The sequence below is a fragment of the Drosophila eugracilis genome, unplaced genomic scaffold (assembly GCF_018153835.1).
Source record: "Drosophila eugracilis isolate 14026-0451.02 unplaced genomic scaffold, ASM1815383v1 contig_2161, whole genome shotgun sequence".
NCBI lineage: Eukaryota > Metazoa > Arthropoda > Insecta > Diptera > Drosophilidae > Drosophila > Drosophila eugracilis.
The window spans coordinates 564,379-581,550 of record NW_024573046.1 but is presented as its reverse complement, the minus strand read 5'-3'; the positions used below and the strand labels follow the sequence as shown (position 1 = coordinate 581,550).

The following is a 17,172-nucleotide window of genomic DNA, read 5'->3' as shown; positions in this document are numbered from 1 at the left end:
TGGGACAAAAGGTGTTCGAAAAAGGAGGTCGAATTTTCTGACCAACTTTTCTTCTCAATTTTTGCTCTTTCAATGCTAATTGCAAAGAGAATTTTAGAGACCAACAGATCCAGCCCGCCCGCCCACTAATTTAAAGCCACGTTTACATTAAATTTTTATTTTTATAACCACTTACAAAAAAAAAAGGGTCAGCATTTTTATCAAAACCTTTCACGTGTTCCGGCATGTTACAATTTATATGTCAGTGTTTACTGTAAATAATTTTGTAAACCCAAATTAAATAAGACCCTGATGTTGAATTGATCTCATTTCTGGATTTTGTAGAGCCCAAAAGTATGATCTAAGCCAAAAGTTTGAAAAAATCAATATAGGTTTATAGTTTTGAAAAAAATGTGAAAAAGGTCATAGAAACCCTTCCCTTGTAGTGGCATTGAGAAACCTAACAGAGAACCTATTTTTGAAGAAAACTAATTAATTTATAGACCTTGCCTTGATTTTGTAGATCCCAAAAGGTGCGAAAGAGAGCTTTTCCAAGAAAAGAAAGAAAGAAACCTTATGAAAAACCTTTTCTTAAAGAAATCTAATTTAAGCTCACTGCCTGCCTGCCTATCCTCCTTTTGAAAAATCCAACAAAGAACCTAATACTTTGAACTAATTACTTAACTATAATCCGCATTCTCCTTCAAAGACCTTCTGAAAAAAGTCGTTTATATTCGGGATATACGATCGGGTACGATGTCATCATCTAAGAGCTTCTGAAGAGCTTTGGCCACTGTTTTGTTAGCAAAGTGAGCATTTCGAATCTTCGTTAATGGTAAATGATCGAAGAGCACGTCCAGGAAATCGTTAATCGGAAACATTTCATTATCCTTCAAAATCATATGACAGCCCAACAAACATCCTTCTTGCTTTTGTTTTTCTGTTAGGCCGCCAGGATTACCAATAGCATTTATCAGAGAACTAGACAGATGTAAGGAATTTACATTCGGATTGCGGTATAAAAACTGCATGATTTTGATCAACAGGTCAAAGCTGCGGTTGCGAATCTTCTTTTTCGGATCAATTATACCCTGGGTAATAAATTTAGAAATCGCCTGATAGTAGCGACAGGCTTTATAATCCAGGGATTCCAAACAACCGATGAGAGCTTCGCAGATGAAAAACTTTTTGTCCATATTTCGGTTTTTCCTCGGTCGCCACAAAAATCGTCCATTAATCGTTTGCACATGGGCGATAAATATCTTCGGTCCCACGACCTCTCCAAATAATGAAAGCATTTTCTTTGCCATTTTTAAGAGGACATACTCTTTCTCAATGTGGTTACACCAACACGGTGGCTTACGCCAGTCCCTGGGCAAGCGATGTTTGTAACAATTTAACTCCTTTTCGGACTGACACGGGAGCTTTCGATTAAGAGCCAAGTGAATTACAGTGAACAGGCCATCATAACAATGACAGCATTGCCGTTTAAGTTTCTTAAGCAGCGATCTGCAATAGCCAAGGCACTCGATCACATGTCCCGGGGAGTTAGTATCCAACATACGGCGTGTTAGCTTGGGCAGATACTTGGAGCACAAGGAGCGGGCCTTCACCTTATCCAATCGCCATTGATGAAGTATGATTTTGGAAATTGTAGATAAGCCGGCTTGCACATCATAATCATTGCGCCGAGTGATGCAGTCAAAAGAAACCTTGATGGCCTCCTCAATATAAGGTACAATCAATTCTTGCTGATTAACAATCATGGATTTCAGACAATTTAAAGCCTTTGAACGCCTGTTGGGAATTTGGTAACGTTCTTTATGTAGAGAGCATTTGAAGTAAGCAAATTCCTCAACGCTGCTCTCATTTTCGTAGTCATTTTTAAGCTCCTCGAATACGTACTCGATAATGATGTTAAAGTACATCTTGAAATCATCGGGTGAAGCTGCACAAAGCTGACCTAAAAGGTCATAAATAAACATCGACACTACTATTTCCTTTTGCATTACTCGCACAGACTTATCGAGAAGATCAACGGTGTAGGCAGAAAATTTTTCCATGCTCACTCGCCTTAACGTTGCGAAAACCTAGATTTCAGATTAATACAGTTACCTATAGCCTCTGTAGTAGTATTAACAAAACTTAGCTTACCCGGAAGGCCTGTGTTCTGAGTCGATGATCACTACCGTTGTTAAATAATAGGCAAGACGAGGCAATATCCACAATCTGATCGAAATAAGGATCCAGAGAATCCGTAACTAAATCCCCGAGAATTGCGATAACACTTAGTGCCTTCTGCTTTACCGTAATCGAACTGTAGTCTGACTTTAGAAATCTTAGAGAGTAATCCATCAGATCAGGAACATGACCCTTGAGGACTGCGCTTCGCATGTTTCTTAACAACACTATTAGAGAATCGAAGATGGGTGTTTCCACGTTCAAGCTATTAAGAATATCATAAAAACTAATGTAGAACATATACATAATATAGTTGAAATATTTAATGATATCCGGCTGCAGTCGCTCTACGATCGTGGCCAACGAGAATTGGGCTGCCTGTCTTACCATCTGGTCCTTGCTATAAAGTCCTAACTCAACCAACTCCAGAACTTCCCAGGTATTAATGATATCCCAAGGAACGTTGGGATCTTTAGCTAATGCGGCAAAAAATATAAAAATGCCAGCGCAATAGTTTGCCGGAGGTCGGGCCTTGATTGCCGAAAACATCTTATATATGTAGGTGGACAAATAAAGACAGAAATTCTCTTTCATTTCAGACACGAGCATTTTCAGCATGTCTACAGCTGAGCCCACAATAGTATTCTCAGCACGACATGTGTCCAGAAAATCGTCTCTGTTATTAGAATCTCGATTTGGTGTCACGCTCAAGACAGTGCAAAAGAATCCTAGAATTCTATCCATCAGTTCCAGATCGATGATCTTCTCCACATTGCCAATAACAAGACGTTTTAGAATGTCCAAGGCCTTCTTACTCTGTCGTATCTCCAAACGTTCGCATTCGAACAGGCTGACAACTATCCGTATTAACCTATTCAATTCACGACTTACTATGCCCGGCGAATGTTTCATTAGGTTATCCAGTAATTTGATGCCATTGAAGGTATACCTCGCAGTTGACTTATATGGCCAACTATGAATAATGCGTAATATTGTGGGCATAAAGTTATCCAAAACTTCACCATTCTTTAAATGAATTTCAGTTAGTTTAATTTGCATACCAATAAATAATGTATATATACCAATTCCTACCTCAACTTCATTTCGTCGCTCTATCAAAGTACGCATCCATCCAGCGATCAAAAAATCATTGGTCAATGACACCAAACGTGCCTCACTATCGGCTTTCTCTAGGCAATCGATAAAGATAGTCTCAGCACGGCTTACATACTTATTGAAAGGATAAAATGCGATCTCTGCCATTTGGCTAAATATATAGGCGCCCAATTCCCGATGTGACTCCTGCTGCGAAACACACATAGTCTGTATTATGCAAAAGACCGATGCTATCCAATCATCATTGCGTTCCTGCATCTGTGCAATTGCAATTTTAACATTTAGCACAACGGGTCTACGTAATCGTTCCACATTCTCTTCCATCAGAGATAGCAGAGCCTCTCGAAGATATAATAATATTTCAGTTTTCTGTGGCAAGTTCAGAGCTTCCCAGTAATCGATATACCGTAAACGGTCTGCTAAAATTTCAGCAGCTCTCACGCGGATTTCTACAGAATTGTCAGACGACTTCATAATCTTACACAGAATCCTTGTGGCGTGCTCGTCCCAGAAGTGGTTTTTCAAGATTTGTCTTGAACGGGATGTCGCTTCACACTGGTCGGACAATGATAAATTTAAAAGTACCAAAATAGAAACCTCGCGACTTCCCATATTCAAGGACAAAAAAGATATATAAATTTGGAAAAAATTGTAGAAATAAAAATCTGCCCGATCTAACGATGAAGTATGACTGCCGACTGAAGTAGAAAGTAGTTTTCCCCTTGAATTTTGGAGCACACGACTACTTGATTGTCGAAATCAAAGACATTCTGGATGTCGGGTGTTGAAAGGCAGTAACTTTTCCAACACTTTTCATTTTTGTCGATGATATGACGTATAGCTGACTTTAAGTTTTACTCTTAGACCTGATTTCAAGATGCTGCTGATATAGATTTGGAACAAAAATCGAAATAAATATTATCTGTTAACCATTTATATATTTTACAATTGAATGCGATTTAATATTGTACAGGTTTGGTTATCTAAATAGTCGACTAATTGCCATCTATTTCAGATTTCGTTTTTGGGGCAGATTCCTCTCCGTATCTTTCTCTTTCTCTTCCTTGAGATCTGGGGATAAGAATTCATGTTTCGGGCGATAGGTGAGACCCCTGGGTGGATTTCCTGGCGGTGGCATGGGCGGTGGTTCCGGAACCACTGGGGATGGATGCTTCAATTTCCAGGGATAGACAGCGCCATGGCGTTCCATGATGCCACATTTCTGCGGTGGTCTCAGTGCCAGTGAGAAGGTCCTTTGGATCAGAGACAATGGCTTGGCCTCGCACTGCTGAGCGTTATATAATTCGATCTTTTTACGGGTCACCATGTGAGTAGTGGGTGGGCTGATGGCCTGATTAATGCAAATATCCCGCCACAATTCGAAGTCCTCTTGGGTAAATGGCAAGTTGGATACATCGGTGATCTCATGGTGCACCACTAGATCTTCGTAGCGCAGCCTCAATGTTAAATTCGTGGGTATATCCTCGACTTTATAGCCATAGTCTAGTTCCCCGACGCCCAGAATCTCAGCAATCCGATAATTCGGCAATTCCCCTGGACCATTAATATTCACCCGAACAAAGCATCCGGTAATTGCCTGCTCAAAGGTCATAGGTCGCAGCAGAAGCAAGCCAATTCGATGGCGACTTAGACGCAGTTGCTCCAATTGATCGCGACTGTCGATAGGAAGATCTGGTGTTGGCGGCCTCTCATGACCCTCAGCCCACAACTCATTCTCGTCGTTGATTCGCAGGGGAGAGGAGCGGAGATGCCTCAGTTCACGGATTATTTCCGCCACCGGACGACGAGTCCGCCTGTATTTCTGGCCGGACATTCAAATGGTCTTCTCTACTCCACCAAATGGTACTTTAAACATTTAAACAATTTTTCGATGACTTTATGGATTTGCTAAGACCAAAATTTAAGACTGACAAGAGTGAAAAATACAATACTGGAAGCCTACTTTATTTCTCAAAAGTAGAAGAAGCTTTACTTTAGAAACATCTTAAATTATAAATTTGAAGGAAAAACATTTCTTCATCGTTTAACATATTTAATCTACTTAAAACAAAGACATAATTCGAAACATTTATTGTCCCAGTGTTGTGTGCAGAATTAATTTGGCATTTCAATTGTCTTTGAATGGCGGCCAAATTTTAAAAGGATTTTACCAGCTTACATGTTGTTGGGTGTGAAGGATATTAATATACCCTCGCATACAGATTTACAACTTTTATAGTCGGTTTTTTGGGAACAATCCATCAACTGCCTAAAAGTTAGCTATACCTCACAAACTATGAAAATAGTTTTCTAAGTTATAAAATTAAAGTTTTCAGAATTTCATTTTTTTGGGTAAAAGTGCAAAGATTTTTTTTTAAAGATTCTAGGGTATCGTTGAAGTCCATATTCCTCTATTTTTCATTCGTTTGAATGCATTTAACGACCCGCCTTCGTTTTATGCCCTCCATAAATGCCAGGGGCCAAACTATTAAATTTATATTAATTTCGCAATTTCTCCTTGGCTAGCATTTCACTTGGCACCCGCTGCTTAACCCCCTATAGCCCCCCCCTAAACCCACTATCCGATTATATACATACATACCTGCTGGAATAAAAGAAGGGTGCAGATAGAGGGGCTGTGGATCTTTTCCCATTTGGCAAAAGATTTATTATACAATTGCTTTAATTACAGTTGCAGCTAATTGTATGCGGACCTCCCGGGCAGATGCTCCTTTTGATGCTGGCACATAGCCCATTCAGTGGGTGGTGTTTGGTGGGTTAATGGCTGGGCGTTGGTTGTTGGTGGTTGGTGGTTCCTGACTGCCTGATGGAGGGGTAATGCAAAATCTTTGCATGCTTTGTATGTGAGTCTGCATAAATAACTTGGCTGTATGTGTGGCACATCGAATATGCTGCTCACGCACAAATTCTCTTTGCGCTGCTCCTCGGCCTTACCCATCCACCCACACCAATCACCCCAAAGCCACCATCCTGCAGAGAGTCTTTGGATCCTCTGTCCCATCCTTCAACATGCGCACACACTTAAGGGCAAACTCGTTTATGCAAGCTCAGTCATCATCATCATCATCATCGGCATCGACATCGGCATCCACATTCACAGCCACATCAGTATCGCTATCCTGGCCATATCCCATATCCTTTGCCCACCCACCTTACCCAATCCTCTGCCGGCTTGCAGGTACCTTCTCATCTTCGATGAGCTGACCAACAGAAATTCCCTTCGATTTCGATGATGGTTTCTTTTTTTTTTTTTGGCCATAAAGCGAAGTACACACTGTGCACAAAATGTTTGGAAATATTCCTTTTTTCATTTTTCATTATTAACATTTTTTAATATATTTTATATTTACGGATTATGGTTTCGCCATAATTAAAATCCAAATTAGAAAGTTTTTTATAATTTTTTCCTTCAATTCCTTTGAAAAATTTCTAATATTTTGAAGTGCACCAACGAAGATAAAGGTAGATAAGGTCTTAAGTAGAAGGATACGATGACCTGGAGTAGAAAGTTGGGACAAGAAGTTCTAAAAGAAATCCTTTAGAGTGGGGCTAGTGTATTGTAGGAATTTGGACAAATATCTTTGCGAAACATTTTACGGAAACTGAATACCATCATTGGAAAACTTTCGTTATGCCTTTCAAACTTATATTTAGATTTCCTTATCCGCTTGACAAATGAAATAAGCTATATTAGAACAACTGGCATCATTCATTGTTCCGCGATTTAGATCAACGCAGTTCTCATTACCACCATAATTATTGGGTTCTCCAGATCTCCACTTCAAAAAGGGCCTCTTTCCGGATGCCTCGGATATAAACTGTCCTTCTGTTTTCTGGTCATTGGTTCCGAGCCAGTATGTGATAAAACCGAGCTTTGGTTGAATGGCATCCAGTTCCTTTTGGTCCTTGATCGAAGCTAGATATCCACCAATTTTACGACAGGTGGCTGCTGCCGTGCTCCAATCCAGTTTAGTTTCATTTCCAATGTAAAAGAATCTTTTGTCGATTTGTTGGAATTGTGGTGGGATGATTTTGGAATCGATTCTGGCAAGGATCTTCCGAAAATCTCTTTCTTGGGCATCCATTTTGGACTGCAGCAGCTGCAGTTTTGCTTCGAACTCTTCTTCTTTTTTGACAATCGATTTCAGGGATACTTGAATGCCTGTTTGCTGATTATCAAGCTTTGTGTTCACTTTCAAAAATTCCCTTTCCAGCCCAGAACTCACTTCCAAAAGTTGACTGTCCACTTTGTTTTCAAGAAGCCAAAGAGGTCTCTTCAGTTCGGTATCAACGAGTTTCAATTGTGAACCCAGTTCTAACACCGTCCTGTTTAACATCACCTCAAAATCCTTTTGCTTTATGGTATTCCTGCAGGATTCTTGGAGAGATATTTTCTGATCATCCAGCATTGTTTGGACCTCAAGGAGTTTGGCATTGAATTGACCTTCCATCGTTAACTGAAACGACTTAAATTCTTTCTTAATATCGGAGTTAAGAGCCAGAAGTTGTGCTTCAGTCTCGTTTAGTCTCGCCTCGAAAACTTCTGGGCTGATCTCCTTCAGCGATCCCTTGATTAATGTCCATTGCACCTGTAGCCAAAATTGCACTGCCTGGAGTCTGGTGTGTATGGCTTGCTGCTCACCTTGTATCTTATCGAGCTTTATCACGGTATCCGGAATCAAATTTAGCATCGGGTGGAGTTTTCTTGAACAGAATTGCCCACATTGCTTTGGCGGATCACTTAGTACACAGATGGATTGATCACTTTCCTCAGAATATGCCAAAGATCCAAGGACTTTAAAAAAGATACAACAGCAGACTAGGAAGGATGTCGGGGTCCGCATTTTTGTAACAATTATAACTATCCAAAGAGAGCTCTAACAGCCTACTGAACTGTTGAAATGTTGAAGAACTGATAAAAGTCAGCTTCTAAAAATACTCCTTATCGCTGATGATGGAAAACCAGTGATTAAGTTAGACCAAGCAATGAATACATTATCATTCCATCTTGGGATTTAGTAATTAAATTTGCATATGCAAAGTAAAAACTGTTTTATTTCTTTAAATATTTAGAGAATTGTATACACTTAATCAAGAATATCTTTGCTACATCTTATTTTAGATTATAACTTCTGAAAGTTAGAGTATAAAAGTTCGACTACTTTTATGAAATATGAAAACGCACAATTTATCTTGTCAGCCTAGCTGTGTGCATTTAGATTAACGCCTATAAACCGAGTTCTGAGAATTGTAATAAATCAGATTAAACTTATTTGCAACCTCAAACAGAAAGAAAATGTACTTTGTTTTATAATCAACACACTAGTCAGACAAATGATGATTCAGATCAAGAAGTTAAATATGGATATAATACTCGTATATGATGCAGTTGGAAAAAACACACTCCCTTAACATTAAAACAAATCACATGGCGCTGAAGTTATTAAAATGCCGTAGACCTGAACGTCATGCAAATACCATAATCTAAACCGAGTGGCCAAGAGTACGAAAATTTCTAGAAAATGCTGAATGCTGAATGCCATGAGACCCATCCATCACTTGGGCATCAGCTGGTGAGGACCCAACATCAAGTCTACAAGGCTCAAGAACTTTTCCTCCGAACACCTTTTTGGGCCCGGGGCGAAGTACAGTCACCGGCATGGAGGGCACTGAGCCACGCCTTGACGTTGACAGGCTGTGCAAAAAGTTGTGCACCCATGGCCATGGGAGGAGCTCTATGGGGGCGGAACCCTCATCCAGTTGGCTGACATGACAAGCCCATAACCCTTTCCCACGTTGCCAACAGGACTGGCCAGTAATGTACACATAAGTATTTAACTGGCTGGTCTTTAAAACTAAATGAAATGCAAGAAAACCAAAACACAATTTCTTTCCCGGGATATATGATAACATTGGGATTATTCCTAAGAGTGCATGGTCACATTCCTTTCTCTTATAATTTTACCTTGAAGAAGACCACAATAACCCAAACCATGAGTCTTTTTTAATAGCTTCAGCTTTCAGTGATTCAGGCTTAGGTAATACTTTACTTGGTAATATTTGAAGTGAACTTAATTTGAGCTGTTAGAATGCAAACGCACTTATGAAAAAAAAAAAAAAAGAAAATCCAGGGACTCAAATGCTGGAAAATTCCTGTACAACGAACCGCGGCGGACGCTGGCTGGCTAAGAACGAATCTAGGATACGGATACCCATGTCAAAAAAAAAAAAAAAAAAGGAAAAACGCAAAGGACGAGGGAAAGTGGGCGGGAAATGTGACTAGGCCAGGGGCAGTTGCCAGTTGCGAGTTGCCAGTTGGCAGCGAGGCAAGGAAACTTGTTTGTTGCACAGAAACAAAAGCGCTTCCGCTTTTCATGTAAAATGACAGAAACAAGTGTTAATGGTTTTGGGCTTAGGAAAAGGCAATGGCGCCGCATAGCGCGAAGTGAAAAAGGACGAAGGAAGGCTGGATAAAGCAGGCCGGACGCTGGATGGACAGCTGGACAATGTGCAGTCCAAGCAGATTAGATATCACATTAAAGGTATGGCGGCCTATATATAGTCGCGTTATGTGACAATTCAATTTGAAAGACAGTTCTGAATAGATACACTAGATTACGTTCACTTGCTTTAAATTAACAGCAAAGGTCACATTGCTTTTAGTTTTGAGATGCACAGTGACATTGCCCTCAATTTGTATGTAAATTTGTTAAAATAATAAATTAAAGTAGTTTTTAACGTTAAAGAACAAACGCTTATAGTCAGATATTGCTAGCTTCCCATTTTCTTTGATAATTTTATCTTGTTAATTTGTGGTCTTCCTTTATAACAATCAACTCTGGTTGCGTGTAAGTCTTACTTCCGATTTTTTTTTGTAGGCTCTTCCCTGTCCCGTCTTTTTCTTTCTCCGTTTCTTTGCTTTTTCAGTCATGTGGATTTTTTTTTTGGTTTTTTTTTTTGCCCGCTTCTCGCCTTTCAATTTTTCAGTCTGGGCCAATTTCAGTGTGAAACCACCGCAGTCTGCCCCGCAAAACCCCAAAAACCCAACCACCAGACCCTTGCACCAACTTCCCGCCTCTTTCCCTTCATTTTTTTTTCCTTCACTCCACCTCTGTCTCTGTCTGTGACGTGAGCTCTTTTGCTATTTTGAGTTGGATTTTTCTGCTACGATTTTTTTTTTCCAGTTGGATTTTTTTTTGCCCTGTGCAGTTGCAGCTTTTTGCATTTTACCTCCAGGAATTTTTCGTTCCGTATGCATATGCAAATGCTTCGGCCTACATGTGTCGGTGTCTGTTACCCCCCACAAAACCCCTCTCTTTGCACTACCCTTTTTTCCTACCCTTCCTTTTCTAGCATATGGGAAACTTTTGCCAGCATGTTGCCTACTGCAGTTGTGTTTTCATTTTTTTTTTTTTTTTTTTTTTTTGCCTGCACTCATTTCTTGCTGATTCCGGACTACCTCCCAACTTGCCACGCCCCCTTACTCTAGTGCAGAATTACAATAATGAAAATGTATTTGCAAAACTCGCCTAATTAGTTGAATATGAGCCATGTTGGGTATTCAAATATGCACAGGCAAGCTGTCAGACAGGGACAGCCTGGAAAAGAAAGAGACAGTCAGTGTGGGAGTGGGAGTGAGAGAGCAATAGGCAGAGAGAGAGAGAGAAAGCTAGGGGGGGGGAGGTAATGTATGGCACAGATAGCAAACACGAGCTGCAAGAAGCTAAAATAAAAAGTTGCTCAATTGCACTGCTTTTGTTTGACAGGCGACATGGAAGCATTTATTGCAGTGCCACAACTCGATTTTCCTCTTTTACTTTTTTTTTTAAACACAAAGTTCCTCTTTTTAATGACATTGCAATGGTTAAAAAAAATCCCCTAATTTAACACTCATGGTCACATCCAGCTACCTTCAAATAAATTTCCTTCTGTTAGGGAAAAAATAAACTTTCTTTCTTTTAAAATTTGTAAGAAAAAAAAATATGAAAATTAGCAGGGCCATTCCGGTGACAAATTTGAGTGAGGCCCTTAAACCTTTTGTAATATTAACCCACTTTGTAAGTGTGGGGCCAAGTGTTAAAGTTGTCGAGAGCATTGAACACACCTGCTACACCTGTCCTCCGCTTTTGACTTTGGCTTGAAAACAAAGAAGTAAAAAGCGCGAAATTATGATTTTCGTTTTTACCCTTGGCTCAGTTTTATGCGTTTGGCAGCAGGTGAGAGCATAAATTTGTTGCCACCGAAAAACTTTTTTTTTTCTCGTCAGGAGGGGGTTGGGGGTTGTGGGGGGGATATTGGTGTCTTAGAATTTAAGCTAGGAGCGCACAAGAGGGAAAAAAATAAAATTACGCCTGTCAAACAAGAGCAAACATAATCGATGGGCATTCGACAAGTAAATTTACACAAATCACCACATTAGTGGGCGCTGTGGGTGCAGTGGGCGTGGCGGATAGAGGCACACACATCATAATCACAACACATCAAGTGACAATCAAAACCGCAAACAGACAAACGGCATCCCAGAGCAGCCTGTAAGTGATATGCGGGATGAGATGTTGGGGTTTGGGTTGGGGTGGTCTGCCAGTTGTGGGCGGAGATTTTCCAGAAGCGGGTGGAAAACCCTCCTGGGGCGTGGGCGTCCCACATGTGTCCGTAATGACGATTAACTGCTGAGCCGCAATTAACTGTGAACAGGCGGAAATACGCTGAATGACAGCTGGAAAAGCGGGTGGCTGGTGCCGAGTGGGTGAAGAGTAGGTCCCAAAATGGGGGGGAAAGCGAGAGAAACCAAGGGGAAACTGCGGGGAAGGCAGCACCCACCGGAAGCAGTCGCTAAGGGCAAAAGTCAAGGTGGAATTAAAGACCAACGAGGTGGGCTAAGAAAAGCACATCGCCAATATTACTAAATAAAACAAACCAACACTTAAATAAAAACAAAACAAAATATAACAAAAAATTACCAGGAATATAAATTTTAAATCAACACATTGAAAAATTGCCATTATAGACCATTTTAATAAGATTGAATCAACTTTTTCCATATCATCAACAACGAATACAGTCAAGAAACTCGTTTAAAGTTAACATACGCATAACATAAAATAACTAATAACCTCTTGCAGAACTTCAATTAATGTAAAGAATAAATTACAAATGAATCATTCATTCGTTCGCGAACTTTAAGACTTTAATCATTTACTTCGCAACCTTATGAATGAATCAGATAACGAAATGAACGAAAGCCGAGTGAATAAATGATTCATAAATGATTTCTGACCATGTAACTTTCTCTATCATCCCGCTCTGTTCTGTACTTCCCTTCCTTGTATTTATTAATAAAGAAAATGGAAAAATTGGAGCATATGTGGAGGAGTTTTTCCTGTTCGCTATTCTCCGATGGTGTGAGTTTTGTGATATGAATGAGTGCCGACAAAGGCAAACAAATGCGCAAATAAATCGAGCTTGGGGGTCGGGAACGGGAAATGTGGCAGGTGGGCGGTAAATACAACACTGGGTAAAATATGAGTTGGGGGAAATGTAGAAAACTTGAAGGACAGCTGGGGACGTATAATGATTATGATGGGTGCCCACCTAGGCACGCATTTTGGCCCATCTTTGGATGACAATTGCAGCGCATATCCGCTTCCGGTACCTACACAGACACAGCCACAAGACATTTATCCTAATCACACACACACACACACACACACACGCACGCACAGGACACTGAGAGCTTATTTATGTGCCCAACTTCTTTTCGACATTGTTCTTTTATTATTTTAGTCCTTGTCGCCTCCTATAGCCCCCCCTCCCTATGCCTGCCTCTGTCACCGAATCTTCCTGCCATTTTTGTCGCAATTTAGCTAAAAGCGTCGTCTAAGAGGAAGTCCTTTTTATACTCGCATTCCCCACCGTCGGCTGTCCTTAATCTCATTCCACATCGGAGGCTGCTGCTCCTTTTGACATGCCCTCATAAAGGAAAAGTCGACGAAAATGGTGGGTGTTGCCGGAAAAGCACCGGCTTACCAAAACCGCCATTGTCCTTTTTGATATAGCATCCTCCATTCTCGGAAGATCTTTGGAAATTGTCAGGCATTTTCCTAGCACTTAATCGATTAATTAAAAACAATCAGGTTATAACCACCAGATTCTCGCTGGTGATCTTAACTAACATTTTTTCAATATATATCTAAGATTAACTTTTTACTCTGACCTAAGACTAAGTAATTAGTATACATTAAACGAATTTTAAAGATAGTTGTTTCAAGGAAATCTGGAGTATGACTTATATGAAGTCTGCAGATTTATCTGCACTTCATTCTGCCTGCTTTGATTATAATTTTGTGTCTTGCCTCTTATTTTCCGGACGCATTTTCCAACTATACTGAAAGTGAAAAACAGTTAAAAGTTGTGCACCATTTCTCGTTAAGTTTCAGTGCACGGCCGTTAGGTGTCGCTTTATGGGCACATTTCAGCATTTTCCATATGTTCTTAATGCACTTAAAAGTTTTCGTTTGCAATCTTTCTTTGTAAATTTCCAAAAATTTAAACTTTAATTTAATTTTATAAAAATAAGCTAGATTATATTTATTTTAAAACATTGTTTAATTAACTGAAAAGTAACTAATTGAAAGATTCTAATATACTATCAAAGCTGATATGGATTTTCGAACAGTGCTTAGTTCCAGTTTGCTGGGCTCCTGCGACTTGACTTATTACTCGCAGAAAAAGCAACACACACAAACACACACAGACACACATATGCAGTAAAAATGAAAATGGCGCAACAAAAATGAGAAATGAAGAATGACAACATCAAATTAGCTTCATAAAAATGTCGACTCGCTCAGTGGCACTGAGTTTTTTCTTCCGCTTTTCTTTTTTTTTTTTTTTTTTTTTTTTTTTGGGTGGTGTGAAACAATACAGTTTATAAAAATGAGAGTGCAAAAATATTTTTATGATAAATGACTGTAAACGAGCACGTGGAGGAGGAGGAGGAGGAGGGGGGAGAGCGAAAGCAAAGGGAGCAACAGGAGCTGGGGGAGCCGAACTTGGAGCCAAGGACATTCCATAGACATAAACGTGCTGCTGTCAACCGCACACGCACATGCCGGCACACCCACACACGCACGCCCACATAGGGACATCTATATGACAGGAGCATTTTGGCGTCGACGTTGACATTGACGCCATTTCCGGCCGACGCGGGAAAAGTGGGAAAGTGGCAGAGGCAAGGTACGGCAGCAACAGTTGTCCTTTGTCACCAACCTTTCTCCCCCTTATCCTTCTGCTGGTTTTCCAATCCCCTCCCACTTCCTCTCCCACTTTTCCATCCAACCCCCCTCCCCACACCACAAGAATTTTCCCACACCCGCGGCGACATGTGTCACACGCACACTGATGTAACCTAGCCGAGTTTTATTTTATATATTACCCTCGTTCTTGTTTTGCTTTCGGTTTCGACAAGTTTACCGATCTTGTTCTGGGCTTCAGACGATAAGTGAAGATTGAGATTAGCTTTTAGCTCTTGGGAAAATGAGAATAACCTGAGGAAGTCTGAGGAAAGCTGTAAACCTAGAAATAAAGATAAAAAAAACTAATTTTTTTAACAACTTCTTTATGCAGTTTCTTTCTGCTTTATTATTGGAATTGTGAAATAGTTTCCCCTAATGGAATTTCCTAGAATTTCTCTCACTCAATAAATCGAGCATAAATCTACCCCTGCTTGTATAGCTTTTAAGGACTCTTACAAAACCGCAACACCATCTGTTGCGGCATTCCATATAAACTCAATATTATGATAATACCAAAAACCGTACAATTCCAATGGGGGGGAAAAGTTATTGACCGCATGCCGAAAGTTTTCATAGATTGGAATTATTTTGGCTTCCTTGCTAGTTGGCAAGTTTTGCGTGTACAGTCAACCGAAACTTATTATTAATATCCTTTAGTGTGCTGCTGCAGTGTGGATTTTACTGGCAAGCTTAGCTTTTGCTATTTGTTTAATTAGATTTCTCAAGTGGGAACCTCAGAAACCGCACATTTTCTCAAGACTTTCCTTTCATGGAGGCAAAGAGGTGGAGAGAGGTGGGTTTTCGTACATTTTCCATTGCAGGCGGCTGCAATTTTTCGAACTGTTGCTCTTGAAAATGGCAAAGAGAGACAAAGCAGGGTCCCCCCCTGCTTGGTAGGTGGTTGAAAAACCGCAGAAGAAAATCCCTCGGCCAGTTTCCCGTTTTTAACCCTTTGTCGCCCCCCCGTGGCCCTATTTGCCTATTCGAAACAATGCTATTTTTCAAGGAGATTCCTCTTCGTCGCTGTCTCGCAAATATTTCAGTGAGAACTTTAGCATTTTGTGCACTTTAATTTGCGGTGAGCAGAACTCGCAAAGTTTTCCACCAACCTTAGGACCCCACAAAACCCCGAGTGACCGCATCAAAGAGCCACTGCTAGGGCCATTTTGTAAACAGACAAAAGCTAATAGCTGCGGCCCAAGAACTTCCACCAAACAATGAAACTTGCACTTCCTCTTATCAACTAATTTTCGTTTTTTTTCTTTATAATATTTGGTTTTCTCTATTGTTTTCCCAACTATTTTCCAGATTTCCATTCGACTCAATTAAGAAGACAAAAAAAAAAGTAGAACAAGTAATTCGGGTTAAAGGTTAAGATAAAGTATACAAATGGAAACTTTTTGGTGTTAATTAGAAACTTAAGAAACTTTCGGCTGGCATTATGTTGGCTAATATTATATAAACCGATAAATATTTTTTCAAACGAATGAAATATGATAATTATTATAGCTGCTTAATCTTTATCTTAATCCTAATCTTACAAGCCATACTAAAAATTATAAAACCTTCTGTCAGGGTATAGGAAATGAACGTTTTGCTAATTGCAATATCTTTCAGAATACTCGAACTCATTTGAAACTCTCGTTGGGTTAATCGCAAAGTGCTCTAATTGAATTTCATTTCGCATTAAAGCGCCCCAATGGGCGATACAGGCGTGGGGCGTGGGGCAGTGGGTTAACCAATCTGGGCATTATTAAATTATCCCTCAGACACCGCAATCGCACTACCCCCCCTCCACCCCGCACTTGGAATTTGCCACAGACGGTCTTGGCTTTTGTTATTATGAGCTTTGCTTTGGCTTTTTGCCACTTTTCAGTTTGGTGGTGCCAGGCGCCTTTTAGCCATTAATCTTCTTTGACGCGCTTAAATCACATGAATAACAAATTAGATGGCATATTAGTACGTGGCTTTACCGCCTTTGTAATATTTTTCCTTTTTTCCTTCCCTTTTTTTTTTTTTTTTTTTTTTTTTCTTGTGTGTTAAATCCAACAAAATGTCAAATGTTGTGGGACAAAAAAAAAAAAAAAAGAAATATGAAACGGAGGCTGGCTGGCGAGGGGCGGTGAAGGTTGGTGGTAGGTTGAAAAGAAAAGCCGTCAAAAAGAAAGGGAAATGAGAGTGAAAATTAAATAACAAAAGGATCTCGCTCCCTTGGCTCTATATATTTTTGCATAATTCATTGGCCTGTCTAACGGTGCGTATACGTTATCCCCACCACTTCCCCCTTGAGCTTACCCATATCCCCATTTTCCCCTCCATATCTATATAGATATCTACCATATATATATATTTTACATACATATTTTTCGCCTCTTTGTGCTGTCAGTTTGCTAATTAGCTACGCATTTTCATTGTCGTTAAAACTCCTTTCATATGCATATTTACCCACTCCCGACGAGTATTTATGTTTTTCGCCTTCGTGTCCTTTTCATTCTTTTAATGCAATTTAATTATTTTGCTATATGTTTGTGTCACAGGCAGAAAGACAAAGGCCATGTCTTGTGGCATGTGCCATATACCA

At 40.0% G+C, this 17,172-nt stretch overlaps 4 protein-coding genes across 4 annotated transcripts in view; all 4 read right to left on the bottom strand.

Moving 5' to 3' along the window:
* LOC108103336 overlaps positions 1-17,172 on the bottom strand; it is a 146,021-nt gene that overhangs the window by 79,571 nt on the left and 49,278 nt on the right. The window lies entirely within an intron of this gene.
* LOC108103331 lies at positions 142-4,053 on the bottom strand. The gene is made up of 2 exons (XM_017208767.1): positions 2,134-4,053; positions 142-2,069 (listed from the first exon to the last, which is right to left on the bottom strand). Exons 1-2 carry the CDS (start codon positions 3,886-3,888, stop codon positions 708-710), a joined length of 3,117 nt encoding a protein of 1,038 aa, XP_017064256.1. The 5' UTR covers positions 3,889-4,053; the 3' UTR covers positions 142-707.
* Positions 4,195-5,749, bottom strand: LOC108103335 (RNA polymerase-associated protein Rtf1). The gene has a single exon (XM_017208771.1). It carries the CDS (start codon positions 5,108-5,110, stop codon positions 4,283-4,285), a length of 828 nt encoding a protein of 275 aa, XP_017064260.1. The 5' UTR covers positions 5,111-5,749; the 3' UTR covers positions 4,195-4,282.
* Positions 6,618-8,632, bottom strand: LOC108103333 (low affinity immunoglobulin epsilon Fc receptor-like). The gene has a single exon (XM_017208769.1). It carries the CDS (start codon positions 8,139-8,141, stop codon positions 6,948-6,950), a length of 1,194 nt encoding a protein of 397 aa, XP_017064258.1. The 5' UTR covers positions 8,142-8,632; the 3' UTR covers positions 6,618-6,947.

Excerpts from the sequence above, each read along its gene's own strand:
- LOC108103335 (XM_017208771.1), bottom strand. The coding sequence starts at position 5,110 with ATGTCCGGCCAGAAATACAGGCGGACTCGTCGTCCGGTGGCGGAAATA.
- LOC108103333 (XM_017208769.1), bottom strand. The coding sequence starts at position 8,141 with ATGCGGACCCCGACATCCTTCCTAGTCTGCTGTTGTATCTTTTTTAAA.
- LOC108103331 (XM_017208767.1), bottom strand. The coding sequence starts at position 3,888 with ATGGGAAGTCGCGAGGTTTCTATTTTGGTACTTTTAAATTTATCATTG. Across the intron at positions 2,070-2,133 it reads TCAGAACACAGGCCTTCCGG|GTTTTCGCAACGTTAAGGCG; the intron begins GTAAGCTAAGTT and ends TCTGAAATCTAG.